This window comes from Coffea eugenioides, unplaced genomic scaffold (assembly GCF_003713205.1).
Source record: "Coffea eugenioides isolate CCC68of unplaced genomic scaffold, Ceug_1.0 ScVebR1_3064;HRSCAF=4207, whole genome shotgun sequence".
Classification (NCBI taxonomy): Eukaryota; Viridiplantae; Streptophyta; class Magnoliopsida; order Gentianales; family Rubiaceae; genus Coffea; species Coffea eugenioides.
In genome coordinates this window covers 89-14488 of record NW_020863606.1, presented here as the reverse complement: position 1 = coordinate 14488, position 14400 = coordinate 89, and the positions used below count along the sequence as shown (strand labels likewise).

General features: G+C 38.9%; 1 protein-coding gene and 2 non-coding genes across 3 annotated transcripts; 2 read left to right on the top strand and 1 right to left on the bottom strand.

Moving 5' to 3' along the window:
- Window positions 1-514: 514 nt before the first annotated feature.
- On the bottom strand, window positions 515-11465 carry LOC113757411. The gene is made up of 6 exons (XM_027300719.1): window positions 11057-11465; window positions 10860-10942; window positions 9815-10595; window positions 8770-9313; window positions 7670-8142; window positions 515-573 (listed from the first exon to the last, which is right to left on the bottom strand). The coding sequence occupies exons 1-6, from the start codon at window positions 11463-11465 to the stop codon at window positions 515-517; spliced, it is 2349 nt and encodes a 782-aa protein (XP_027156520.1).
- Window positions 1603-1708, top strand: LOC113757413. The gene has a single exon (XR_003466288.1). It is a non-coding gene; the product is annotated as a small nucleolar RNA R71 (small nucleolar RNA).
- A 754-nt stretch (window positions 11466-12219) lies between the features above and the next one.
- Window positions 12220-12326, top strand: LOC113757414. Its single transcript, XR_003466289.1, has one exon. It is a non-coding gene; the product is annotated as a small nucleolar RNA R71 (small nucleolar RNA).
- The last annotated feature ends 2074 nt before the right edge of the window (window positions 12327-14400 follow it).

Genomic DNA, 14400 nt, shown 5'->3' with positions numbered 1-14400 from the left:
TCATATCAATTGTGTCAATTGAACAAGCATAATCAGTAAAAGAAGGGTACTTTTCCATTTCATTCAAATTTACTACTACCTCTTCTTCACCTACTTGAAAGTTAAACTTGCCTTTTTTGACATCAATAATAGTACCTGTAGTTACTAGAAATGGTTTACCAAGTATGATCAGCATAGCATGTTTTCTTCCATATCTAATACCACAAAATCCACGGGAATGATAAATTTTTGCACTTTGATCAACACATTTTTCAAAACTTCCATTGGATATCTAATAGATCTATCGGCTAATTGCAAGGTTTTATTAGTACGTTTTAACTCATGCAATCCTAATTGTCTAGCCACCGTTAGAGAAATTAAAGATACACTTGCATCAAGGTCACGTAATATTTTTGAAAATTCAATGTTTCCAATAGTGCAAGGTATAGAAAAACTCCCCGGATCCTTCAACTTTAGTGGAAGCTTGTTTTGTATGATAGCGCTGCACTCCTCAGTTAATGCTATCGTTTCCCGATCATCCAATCTCCTCTTTCATGTCATAATCTCCTTTAGAAACTTGGCATATGAAAGAATCTACAAAATAGCATCAACGAAGGGAATATTAATATGCAATTGTTTGAAAATTTTTACAAATTTCTCAAACTCTTTGTCAAGTTTATTTGGCTTGAGTCATTGAGAAAATGGAACTGCCGAAGGTATTGGAACGGTAGTGGAGGATGTTGGTTGTTCTTCTTCTAAATTCTCTTGACCACCTTCCCCCACACTTACCTCTTTCTCCAATTGCTCATCTCCTCCTCTATCACTCTCCTCGTTCCCCTTATTTTCTTACACTAGAGGGTCCTCTAGTTGTTTATCACTATGAAGAGTAATGCCCTTGACATGTTCCTTAAGATTCACCTCCGTTTTACTTGGCAATTTCTCTTGATTTTGATTGTTGATAGACTTGGCGATTTGACCAATCTGGACCTCCATATTTTTATACATTCCGGTCAATTAATCCAACCGCCCCTCTATTCGCTCAAATCTCTCTTTTCTTTTGCTAATTTTTCCACCGCAATCTCCCAATCCGGTTTGGTATTCGTCTGTTGTGGCCTTAGTTGGAATCTTGGCGGATTATTGGGCCTTAGAGGATTGCCTTGCTCCTTCCATCCAAAATTGGGATGATTCCTCCACCCCAGATTGTATGTATTCGAGTATGGATTGTTTTAAACATTCCTATTGTAATTCTTAACAAACTGAGCCTGCTCAACATCAATACACTCATTAGAATCGTGTTCTCCTCCATATATGGAACAACAAGTAACATATGCATTAGTAGAAGAACTCAGACCACATCTAGTTTGACGACGTAACATTTGCATCATATTATTCATTTGAGTACTAAGCATATTGATAGCATCAGTTTCAATCATACCTACTTGTTGCCTTGGATTACTTCTTTCATTAGCCCATTGATAATTATTGGCTGCCATTTCTTCGATCAAACTTTGAGTTTTTTGAGGTGATTTTGCCATCAATGCTCCTCTTGCGGCTGCATCGATAGTAGTTTTAGTAGAGAAAAATAAACCATTATAGAAGGTTTGCACAATAAATCAATCGGGAAGTCCATGGTGTGGACATCTCCGAAATAATTCTCTAAACCGTTCCCAAGTTTCATACAAAATCTATCATCAAATTGACTAAAACTAATAATATCCATTCTAAGGTTAGCCGTTTTACCATGTGAAAAGTATTTATTCAAAAATACCCTAGACAAATCATCCCAAGTGGTGAAGGTGTTAGGGGTATGAGAATGTAACTAAATTTTAGCCTTATCCCTCAATGAAAATGGGAACAACCTTAGCCTTATTATATCCTCACTAATTCCATTCATTTTAATAGTGTCACATATCTCCAAAAATGAGGTTAAGTGTGCATTAGGATTTTCTACGGCATTACCTCCGAATTGAAATTGTTGTGCCATTTGGATTAATGATGGTTTAATCTCAAAATTATTAGTATTTACCATTAGCTGCGCTATACTTTTTTGGGACTCTTGAGTTCCCGGTAGAGCGAAATCCCTTAGAGCTCGTCTATTTGTTTCATTTTTCTTCATTTCTTCTTCAAAAGGTAGCTCTATTGTGATTCCCTCTATTTGGTGAATCTCTTCTTCTTCTTGTTTGTAGTGTACGCCTTCTTTGCCTACGCAGTGTCCTTTCAATTTTCGGATCAAAAGGTGCTACTACCCGTAAAACTCGATGCATATACTACAAACAAGAATAAAAGCGATTATGTAGCAATTAATTCACCAAAAACTAATAAAAATCCTAACTTATTATAAACAAATTAACTAATAGATACAAGTATTGTCCAAATTAATAAAGCTAATTAGGCCCTAATATTCCCGCTCTCCGGTAATGACGCCAAAAACTTGACGGACTTTTGATATAAGTTCAAGTTTAGTTCCGAATTATACCCGTTTTAACTGCAAATATACATGCCAAATTAATAGTTTATGACAAATATCGGGTTGATCCCATAGAGAGCAATTATGCAAGTACTAGATCCTTACTTGCTCTATTATTTAGACTAATGATCTATTTAAGCAAGAAAAGTAGTGGTTGCTACTACCTAACTAATTTTAACTAGATATTTGTAAGATAACAATGGAGAAAATCCACTAAATACTTGAGTTTAGGGATATAGATTTCTGACAGGTGTCGAGCCTGTGCAATAATAAATACCTACTCGAGAAAAATAAATTTTCTGTGTATAGTAGTGAGTAGGGTCGAATCCACAGGGACTGGGAAAAATTTGATTCCTTTCAAGTTCGGGACACGGGGGATTTTTATCAGAAATAAACTAAAAATAATTAAACAATTTAACTAAAAATAAATAATTAATTAATACAATTGTAAATAGCAATTAAATAAATGATAAATAAATTCTAGCCAAGGATACAACTACGCAGACACAGTCCATTCATCCGATCATTGATGCAAAGAAGGTTCACTTAATTTTATTAACAGGTTAGTTATAGTCGCCGATAAACTCTAACGACCAGCTTTTCCTTAATTTATTGATAACCAAGGTACGACCGTTGATTACCCCTAACCAGGAAATACTCCTAGGTACGACCGTAGGAATTAATTTCCTAATTGCATTAAAAACTAGAAAAGCCTAACCCAAATTAATAACACGCTACGAGGGTTATTTAAATCAGATTGCATGTCCCCCTAGTATGTGAAAATACTAGTTGTCACTAATATTAACCAACTAAACAATTACGGATTTAATTGATTAATTTGACAGGAGATTAATAAGTCAAATTGCACATCGGGCCCTTGATATCCAATTAACAAAATAATCCCATGGAAATTAAAATAGAAAACATGCAAATATTAACAAATTAAGGAACACGTAAAATTAATTAGATCTCACAGATATTTGGAACTGCGTCTTCGCGTTGATCCTTGACTAGAGGAGAAGATTAGCCACGCCTCATAAGAAAATTCCCACGCAATTTAATTGAATTTGAAGACATAAATAACTCTTGCTAGTAACTGAAAATGAAAATTTGATTCTCCGTAATCTAATGAAATAGAACTAGTTTCATGAAAGAAACTAGTCTAAAGGAAGAGACGGAAGAAAAATACAAAACAAACCAACTGAAGAGATCTTCACACCACACAAAACATGAAAGAACAACATCCTATTTTATGACTAAAACTACCTCTATCTTCCTACGGAGCTTCTCTGGAGAGAAAAACTAAAACTAGTCTGATGTCCTCCTTCACGTCCCATATCTTCATACATAAACAATCAGCCAAAATGGAGACATCACCCCACGTCCTCCAAAGAGGTCATCATTTCTCTACACAATCAATTCCATTCCACTCAAAACAAAAGCAATTGTCGGTTTACTTTTTGACCAAGTGCACACGTTCACCAACAAGAAAGCAAAACCACAAATGTGCAAAGAAAGCACACTTTAGACAATACAACTTATTTGCGGTCCCTACCAACTTTGACATGTTGTCTAGCCAAATTGAATTCCCAAATGCAATTCCATTCTTCTTCGTTGGTTTGCACCAAAATTGTGTAAAGCTTCATAATAATCTTCTCAAGAGGTTTCTGCTCCAATTTCTAATCAACTCCACCGAAAACAAAAGCAAAGCCAACTATGGTTTGTCGGTTTCCTTTGACCAATCTTCTCAAGAAGGTCCCCTTTTAGCACTTTTCTGCTCCACTTTCTGAAATTATATCCAAATACCAAATATAAATATATATTGACAATTAAAGCAATATTTGGCAAGGATAAAGAGGAGAATTAACAATAAAATTACTAACAATTAACACCCTATCAATTCCCCCCACACTTAAATCATGCTTGTCCTCAAGCATGGGAACACTAAACTCAACAATGGCTAACTCTCATTTCATTTACTGCCAAGCTACGCTTATCCCAAAATCAAGTTTGAGTGGCTAAGTGTCAAGACATATTTCTCCCGGTTAGCTCCTGAAATCATAGACTCGTCCAATTCATGGCTAAGTCGTCTAAGAAATCAAAATATTAAACTAGCAAAAGTTAGCAATTGGGTCAACTGAAAATCAAAATCTCAACATTGAAGAACAAGGATCGGCAGGCCAACATGATCATAAACTTACTTATTATTTTTTTTATTTTTTTATGCTCAGTCCCAAGCTATTCAAGTCTTTTGACGTGAACCCTGACATTTTTAGATGAAAGAGCCCAGTTACTCAACTCTTCACAGCTTCAGGACTAACTACTCATATATATAGTCACTTTTTGACGCGAAAGTCGACACTTGTGGTGAAGACTCCCGGTTACTGGGTGACGACACTAGCGGAGTAGGGTCATTTATTAATCACAATTAAAGCACCAGAAAACCAGATAATTAAAGATCATGGCCCACGTCATCTCCTAATATGGAGAACTAAGATCAACAATTGCCTAATCCACACAACAATTGCTAGGAAAATATTTATATTGCCTAAACAATTTAACCACAATTTGCACCAAGTCATTAAACTCATGATATTCACCAAGATAACATGCTTTTACTTGCCACTTAAACTAAATTCATAGAATAAATCATAACCAGCAATAGACGAGTGAGATGCCACATTTATTCATCAAAACACTAGTAAGAAAGGCAGCAAATTAAAGAAACACCAATCAAAACTAAACCCAAATCCCCCCCACACTTAAATCACACATTGCCCTCAATGTGATAATGAAACAGTAAAAATAAGAAGAAGGACAACAAAACTCCCCTGAAGCTGGTGCCAGCTATTAGCACTTGTAGTTGGAGGAGGCGAAGCGGAGGTCAAAGGATCGGGATCGTGGTTTCACCATTCTTTCCAAATTGCACTCCAAACCACAATAGACAACAGTTGCTAACGAATAATGGAAACAAGAAATTCAAAGCACTAACAAATGAAAAATCAATTCAATGAACAAAATGCACACTGCATTCACTCGCAAGTTATACAGATATCTCAATACTTATAACAAATGCAATCAATAAACACTCGTGGTTCCAAACTTAGCCAAATGTAAAAGCACCTCCCAATTGAACAAACAACTGTAGCAAATTACCCACAGTTAGACACAAAGTACAGCAGATTAAACACAATTCGACCTAAAATATATATATATATATAATGATTAACGATTGGACATTCAATTCACAAGTCAATCTACTAAATAAATAAAAATCAAGCAAAGTAAAAAGAAACAAGCAAAGTAACACAGAAGTACCCAACTAAGGAGGAATAGAAATGTCAGGTAGTCCAAACACGCAAAATTTTCAAAAACGTACTGTAATAAAAATAATAAAAACATACTGCAATAATAAAATAAGAAAATAAAAAAAAATAATAGAAAGAGATTGAGGCAGGCGCGTGCATACGAAGCCAGTAGTGCGATGAAGGTGGTGGCTGTGAGAGAGAAGAGTTTGCGGCAGCTGGATCTGGTGGTGCTCGGCTTTCGGGGCTTCAGGCGGATCTTGGAGGCGGTGGCTATGGCAAGGGTGAAGGAGGTCAGATGAGCTGGTGGTCACCCTTGGCGAGGAGAGCCGAGGCAGCGGCGAGAAGAGCTGGGGTGGGCGGCGGTTGGGTGAGGTTCGCAGCCGAAGAAGAAAGAAAAAGAAAGGGACAGCGGCTTGGCTGCTGGTGGCGCGCAGGTGGTGGTTGGACGAGCGGAAGAGCTGCGATGAAGGTGCAGCGGCTGGCGGAGCTCGCGAGGAAGAAGATGAAGCAGGCAGCGGGGGAAAGAAGAAGAAAGAAAGAAAGGAAAGAAAGAAAAGAAAAAGAAAGAAAGAAAAAGAAGAGAGGAGAAAATGAGAGGAAAAAAAATAGTTTTTGGTCTTACATTTTTTTTTTTTAAGCATTCTGGACATTTGGCCGGATTTATGGCCGGATTTGCTGCAGAAAAAGCTGTTTTCTGCAGTTTTTCCTCCAAATTTGCTTGGCCAACCTTCCACATTCAACCTACTTCATGTTCTTTGAATAAAATTCAAATTTAATATGATCATGCATGAATATAACTTAAACATGAAACACTTTAAATGCATGAAATGCAGCAATTGAACATGAAAACTCCCTTTTTGCCTTAATATAAACACCCTTGCAATTGAGATCATTTGCATGAACTCTTGCCATTGCCTCCTACAAAACACACAAACATTAATCGAAGAACTAAAACTTACTAAAAACAAGCCAACATGAAGAAAAGTAAAGTTGAAAAGTGATCCAAGCCTTCGTTTTTAAAAGGATCCGAGGTCGTATCATTGTGCTCAGAAAACGTGGCTCAAGAAAACGCGCCTCAAGGTGCGTTTTATGAAGTCGCGTTTCTTCACCAAATTTGCAGCATTGAAAACGCGACTACGTGAGAAAACGCGACTTTAAGTCGCGTATTTTAAGGCGCGTTTTTGGTTTCTGAACAGGCTGGAAAACGCGACTTGGTAGAAAACGCGACTTCCTGTCGCGTTTTGAAGGCGCGTTTTCTTAATTATAGGCGCAGATTTGAAAACGCGATTCTATGAAAACGCGATTCAGTGGCGCGTTTCATTGAAAAATGCGTTTTCTGCTGCAAAATTTAGCAGAAATTCAACTTTTGAATATTTACAAATGATACCCCAATTTCCCAAAATGCATCATAGATCATTTCTATGTCAAAATAAACCATTCACGCATATGTAAAATGATCTATACATGCATTCTAAACCTCTTTAATGCATCAAAAACCACAATTACTGAATTTGAGGTATTGAGATCTTTGATCAAATTTCGCCTTTTTTGCCTCATTTGGTCACTTTTCCAAAACCTACAAATGAAAAATAACAAAATTACTCAAACTTATACTTTAAACATAAAATCACTCCAAAGTAACAGCAACTTAAAAAAAATTGGGTTGCCTCCCAAAAGCGCCTTTCTTTAACGTCTTTGGCTAGACGGAGTCCAGAATTTGCTTAAACTAAGCAAATCGGGTCTTCCAGTTGCATCATCTCCACCCGTTCAATTGGAAATCCTTCATAATACGGCTTGAGACGATGACCATTCACCACAAATTTCTTCTCTGTTTTCAAACTTTGGATCTCTACTGCACCATAATGAAAGACATTAGTCACAACAAAAGGGCCAATCCAACGAGAACGTAATTTACCTGGAAATAGTTTCAATTTGGAGTGGTATAGTAAAACTTTTTGCCCACAGACGAATGTCTTCCTAGAGATCTGTTGGTCATGAAAGATCTGATTCTTCTCCTTATAGATCACTGCATTCTCGTATGCTTCATTTCGAATTTCTTCCAACTCTAGTAATTGTAACTTTCTTTGAATTCCGCCTTCCTCGATATCCATGTTGCATTGTTTGACCGCCCAAAATGCTCTATGCTCAAACTCGACCGGGAGATGACATGGCTTTCCAAATACCAATCGGTAAGGGGACATGCCAATGGGTGTCTTGTATGCTGTCCTATATGCCCATAGTGCATCATCTAGTCTCACACTCCAATCCTTCCTATCGGGTCGGACCATCTTTTCTAGAATTGATTTGATCTCTCGGTTCGATGTTTCCGCCTGACCATTTGTCTGAGGATGGTATGATGTAGAGACTTTGTGCAAGACACCATATCTCCTAAAAATTGCAGCGATCTTTTTGTTGCAGAAATGAGTACCCCGATCACTTACAATTGCTCGCGGCATCCCAAAGCGAACAAAAATATTAGACTTAACGAATTCTGCAACCACTTTGGAATCATTAGTGCGGGTGGCCTTTGCTTCTACCCATTTCGAAACATAATTTACAGCAAGCAATATATACAAAAAACCAAAGGAAGAAGGAAAAGGACCCATAAAATCAATGCCCCAAACGTCAAAAATTTCAACAAAAATCATTGGGGTTTGAGTCATTTGATCCCTACGAGAGATATTACCCACTCTTTGACACTTATCACATGACTTACAAAATGAGTAGGCATCCTTGAATAGAGTTGGCCAATAGAATCCACTCTCTAGCACCTTACGAGCCGTTCTCTTTGGTCCAAAGTGACCTCCACATGCAAAAGAGTGACAATAGGCTAGAATAGATTGAAATTCAACTTCACTTACACATTTACGGATGATTTGATCGGCACCCCGCTTCCAGAGGTAAGGATCATCCCAAATGTAGAACTTTGCATCGCTCCTCAACTTGTCTCTCTTTGCCTTAGGCCATCCTGTAGGAAATTTGTCAGTGACTAGAAAATTAACAATATCTGCATACCAAGGTAAAGATGAGTTAATAGAAAATAAATGCTCCTCGGGGAATGCTTCTCTCAATGGGATGTCATCTTCGACGACTTGTACTCGACTCAAGTGATCTGCTACCAGATTCTCCGCCCCTTTCTTATCTCGGATCTCCAGGTTGAACTCCTGTAGCAATAATATCCACCGTATCAATCGCGGTTTTGCCTCTTTTTTTGTCAACAAATACCGCAAAGCTGCATGATCAGAAAAAATAATAACTTTAGCACCAAGTAAATAAGACCGAAATTTTTCTAAGGCAAAAACAACTGCTAAAAGCTCTTTTTCGGTGGTTGAATAGTTCAATTGAGCTCCGTTCAAGGCTCGAGATGCGTAGTAGATAGCATGAGCTGCCTTTCCTACTCTTTGACCCAATACCGCACCCACTGCATAGTCGCTGGCGTCACACATGATCTCGAATGGGAGGTTCCAGTCAGGGGGTTGGATAATAGGTGAGGTGATCAATAACTCCTTTAACTTATTGAATGCCCCCTTACACGCTTCATCAAATTCGAAGGATACATCTTTTTGCAAAAGTTGGAACAAGGGTGCTCCAATTTTCGAGAAATCCTTGATGAACCTTCTATAGAAACCTGCGTGACCCAAGAAAGAACGAACTTCCCGCACACTCGCGGGGTAAGGTAAAGTAGATATAACATCTATTTTTGCCTTATCAACCTCAATACCTGTAGATGATACAACATGACCCAAAACTATCCCGTGTTCAACCATAAAATGACATTTTTCCCAATTAAGCACGAGATTAGTTTCTATACACCTTACTAAGATCAATTTCAGGTTATCTAGACAGTTTTCAAAACTTTCACCATATACACTGAAATCGTCCATGAAAACCTCAATAATTTTCTCAACATATTCTGAAAAAATACTTACCATGCATCTTTGGAAGGTAGCAGGTGCATTGCACAATCCAAATGGCATCCTTCGGTATGCAAATGTCCCAAATGGGCAGGTGAAAGTAGTCTTCTCTTGGTCTTCGGGTGCGATGGCAATTTGAAAATAACCTGAAAATCCATCCAAGAAACAATAGTAAGCTCGACATGCTAATCGCTCCACCATCTGATCAATGAAAGGGAGGGGAAAATGGTCCTTTTTCGTGACGGCATTTAGCTTTCGGTAATCGATACACTGTCGCCATCCGGTGGGCTTTCGAATTGGTACGAGCTCACCCTCTTGGTTTGATTCCACTGTCACCCCTGCCTTCTTCGGGACCACCTGTACTGGACTTACCCACGGGCTATCTGATATTGTAAATATAATTCCAACGTCCAGCAGTTTTAAAATCTCTTTCTTTACGACCTCCATCATGAGAGGATTTAATCTCCGTTGAGCTTGCCGTACGGGTTTAGCATTCTCCTCGAGTCGAATTCGGTGCATACACACCGCAGGGCTAATTCCCTTGATGTCGGCGATGGTCCATCCTATCGCCTGCTTATGTTCCCTAAGAACTCGAAGTAGTTTCTCTTCTTGAACCTTTGATAAACCCGCGGAGATGATCACTGGAAGTGTCTCCCCTTCACCTAAGTATACATACTTTAGGTGTTTCGGCAGTGGTTTTAGTTCCAAGACAGGTGCCTGCACCATAGATGGAAGTAACCTTTGGTGAGGTTCGGGTATGAAAATCGGTGCAAGATCATACCTTGTCTTCGTGGTTGGTAATGTTTGCAACGATCCAATCACGCATTTAAGCTCTTCACTCAACTCTACCCTAGAGGTCGTTTCGGACTCAAAGTGCCTGGTCAGGACGACCTCTAGTTCATCCCTGCCTTCAATTTCAAAAACCTCCTGTATAGCATGGTCAATAACATTTACCGAGAAAACAGAGCCAATATTTGAATCGGATGGATATTTCATGGTCTCAAAGATGTTAAAGTGAACAATCTCACCATCAAATTCCATAGACAAAGTACCCTTATTAACATCAATTTTGGTTCGGGCTGTGCTCAAAAAGGGTCTACCTAACAACAAAGGTGACGGATCACGGGAGTGTTCATCCTCCATGTCGAGCACATAAAAATCAGCTGGAAAAATCAATTCATTAATTTTTACCAAAACATCTTCAATCAACCCGTCAGGGTATGCATTGGTCCTGTCAGCTAATTGGATTATTATCCCAGTCTCTTTCAAAGGGCCTAAGTTCAATGAAGCATAAATGGACTTTGGCATGACATTAATCGAGGCTCCTAGGTCTAACATGGCCTTCCCAATCAAAGTATTACCTATCCTACAAGGAATAGTAAACATACCTGGATCTCCGCATTTCGGTGGAAGCTTTCTTTGTAGAATTGCTGAAACATTCTCCCCAACTATAACTCGTTCATCCCCCTTCAACCGCTTGCGGTTGGCACACAGGTCCCTCAAAAATTTTGCGTACCTGGGTACTTGTTTAATCGCATCCAGTAGGGGTATGTTGATCTCCACCTTGCGAAAAATCTCCAGGACCTCTTTTTCCTTGTCTTGCTTCTTTGGTTTCTCTAACCTGCTAGGAAAGGGAGGTGGATTAGTTTTAGCTGTAGGAATTGGGTTCGAGGGTACCTTTGCATTTTTGTTGTCTGTGCCCTCCTCTTCCAATTCTTTCTCAATCCGTTCCTCGTCCTTGTCTTTAGGAATCACCGGTTCGGGTCCTTGAACTTCCTTGCCACTCCTTAAAGTCATTGCACTTACATTCTTTGGATTTGCCTCAGGTTGAGATGGCAATTTTCCTTGAACTTGGGACTCCAAACGGTTGATTGTTATAGCCATTTGATTCATTTGATTTTGCAATGATTGCACCTGTCCCAGTTGATTTCTCATGCTTTGCAGGTCTGAATCCGTCTTTTGTTGATTAGCAAGTAATTGCTTCATCATCTCTTCCATGGACGGACTTGAGTTTGAAAGTGGTGGTGGGCGATGATGGTACTGCTGTTGGTGTCCTTGCTGTCTATTTGGCACAAAGTTAGACTGCCTATTTCCTCCATAACTAAGGTTGGGGTGATCCCTCCAACCAGGATTGTAGGTACTTGAGTATGGGTCGTACGGCTTTCTTGGCGCGGGCGCGTGGCCAGCCATGTTCACCTGTTCAGCAGTTTCTTCTTGAACCAATGGACACATTTCCGTAGGATGACCCACGGCAGTGCATACCCCGCACACTTTGGCTTGCGATGTATTCCCCACAGCTAGTTGTCGCACAAAAGATGTCAATTCGGAGAGTTGCTGTTGAATAGAGGATGTTTCTACCTCATTCACCCTACGCGTCGGGATGTCCTCTCTTGAACCAAACTGCTGTGAATTCTCAGCCATCCCTTCAATCAACTCCCAGGCTCCTCGAGGAGTCTTGTTCACCAATGCCCCTCCACTTGCAGCATCGATTATGCTTCTGTCCCTGAAAAGCAACCCCTCATAGAAATATTGAATGAGCAGTTGCTCACTTATCTGATGCTGAGGGCATTTGGTGCACAGTTTCTTAAACCTCTCCCAGTACTCATAGAGTGACTCGCCTGGGTGTTGTTTGATGCCACATATCTCCTTCCTTAGGCTTGCAGCTCGAGATGCCGGAAAGTACTTGTCCAAGAATTTTTTCTTCAGTTGATCCCACGTGGTGATACTACCAGGCGGTAGGTAGTAGAGCCAGTCTTTTGCGGAATCCTTCAAAGAGAAGGGGAAGGCCCTCATCTTTATTTGCTCTTCAGTAATTCCCGGAGGCTTCATACTGTTGCAAACGACGTCAAACTCTTGCAAGTGCTTGTAGGGCTCCTCACCTGGTAGACCATGAAAAGATGGCAAGAGATGAATTAGACCAGATTTTAGTTCAAAGGGAGCGTCATCATTTAAATGTGGAAAAGTAATGCACAAGGGCTGCTGATTTAAATCTGGAGCAGCCAACTCCCTTAGTGTTCGTGCATTTGCCATAGTGACTTCCTCTTGGTCTGAATCACTTGAATTGTCACCAGACAAATTTGTCGGCTCAACCTCTGGATCAAGTCCCTGAGGTGCAATATCGTATTGCTCCTCCCTGAGCCGCCTGGTTTCTTTCCTCGTTCTACGCGCGGTCTTCTCTACTTCAGGGTCGAAAATTAATTCGCCTGTACGAGAAGAGCGAGGCATAAACTAGAAAAATACTAGAAAAAAAAATGAACTTAAAAAGAAACAAATGATTAACGCCAGTCCCCGGCAACGGCGCCAAAAATTGACAGGTGTCGAGCCTGTGCAATAATAAATACCTACTCGAGAAAAATAAATTTTCTGTGTATAGTAGTGAGTAGGGTCGAATCCACAGGGACTGGGAAAAATTTGATTCCTTTCAAGTTCGGGACACGGGGGATTTTTATCAGAAATAAACTAAAAATAATTAAACAATTTAACTAAAAATAATTAAATAATTTAACCAAAAATAAATAATTAATTAATACAATTGTAAATAGCAATTAAATAAATGATAAATAAATTCTAGCCAAAGATACAACTACGCAGACACAGTCCATTCATCCGATCATTGATGCAAAGAAGGTTCACTTAATTTTATTAACAGGTTAGTTATAGTCGCCGATAAACTCTAACGACCAGCTTTTCCTTAATTTATTGATAACCAAGGTACGACCGTTGATTACCCCTAACCAGGAAATACTCCTAGGTACGACCGTAGGAATTAATTTTCTAATTGCATTAAAAACTAGAAAAGCCTAACCCAAATTAATAACACGCTACGAGGGTTATTTAAATCAGATTGCATGTCCCCCTAGTATGTGAAAATACTAGTTGTCACTAATATTAACCAACTAAACAATTACGGATTTAATTGATTAATTTGACAGGAGATTAATAAGTCAAATTGCACATCGGGCCCTTGATATCCAATTAACAAAATAATCCCATTGAAATTAAAATAGAAAACATGCAAATATTAACAAATTAAGGAACACGTAAAATTAATTAGATCTCACAGATATTTGGGACTGCGTCTTCGCGTTGATCCTTGACTAGAGGAGAAGATTAGCCACGCCTCATAAGAAAATTCCCACGCAATTTAATTGAATTCGAAGACATAAATAACTCTTGCTAGTAACTGAAAATGAAAATTTGATTCTCCGTAATCTAATGAAATAGAACTAGTTTCATGAAAGAAACTAGTCTAAAGGAAGAGACGGAAGAAAAATACAAAACAAACCAACTGAAGAGATCTTCACACCACACAAAACATGAAAGAACAAAATCCTATTTTATGACTAAAACTACCTATCTTCCTCTCCGTAGAGAGAAACTAATCTAATGTCTTATATAGCACTCGTCTAGTGCCTTTCCCTTATTTTATTTTAGCGCTAGTTTCCTAAGAGAACTAGTGACGTAGGAAGCTAAGTGGAAAAGCTCAATCATCAAAGCCAACACCTTGACTAATGAGTATATCTCCCACAATAAGAACAAACTTTCTACGTGGTCCCCGCTTTGATTTCTTATTGCTAGTGGATTTCATCATATCAATTCAATTCTTCATCAGCAATTCCGTAGGAAGCTAAGTGGAAAAGCTCAATCATCAAAGCTAACACCTTGACTAATGAGTATATCTCCCACAATAAGAACAAACTTTCTACGTGGTCCCCGCTTTGATTTCTTATTG

What these genes read in the sequence shown, in the direction of transcription:
- LOC113757411 (XM_027300719.1), bottom strand. Translation starts at nt 11,465, where the DNA reads ATGACTTTAAGGAGTGGCAAGGAAGTTCAAGGACCCGAACCGGTGATT. An exon ending in GGTTGATTGAAGATGTTTTG is followed by an intron (nt 10,596 to 10,859) that starts GTAAAAATTAAT and finishes CATGCTATACAG; the next exon opens with GAGGTTTTTGAAATTGAAGG. An exon ending in TTTCTTGGATGGATTTTCAG is followed by an intron (nt 9,314 to 9,814) that starts GTTATTTTCAAA and finishes TTTTGCAAAAAG; the next exon opens with ATGTATCCTTCGAATTTGAT.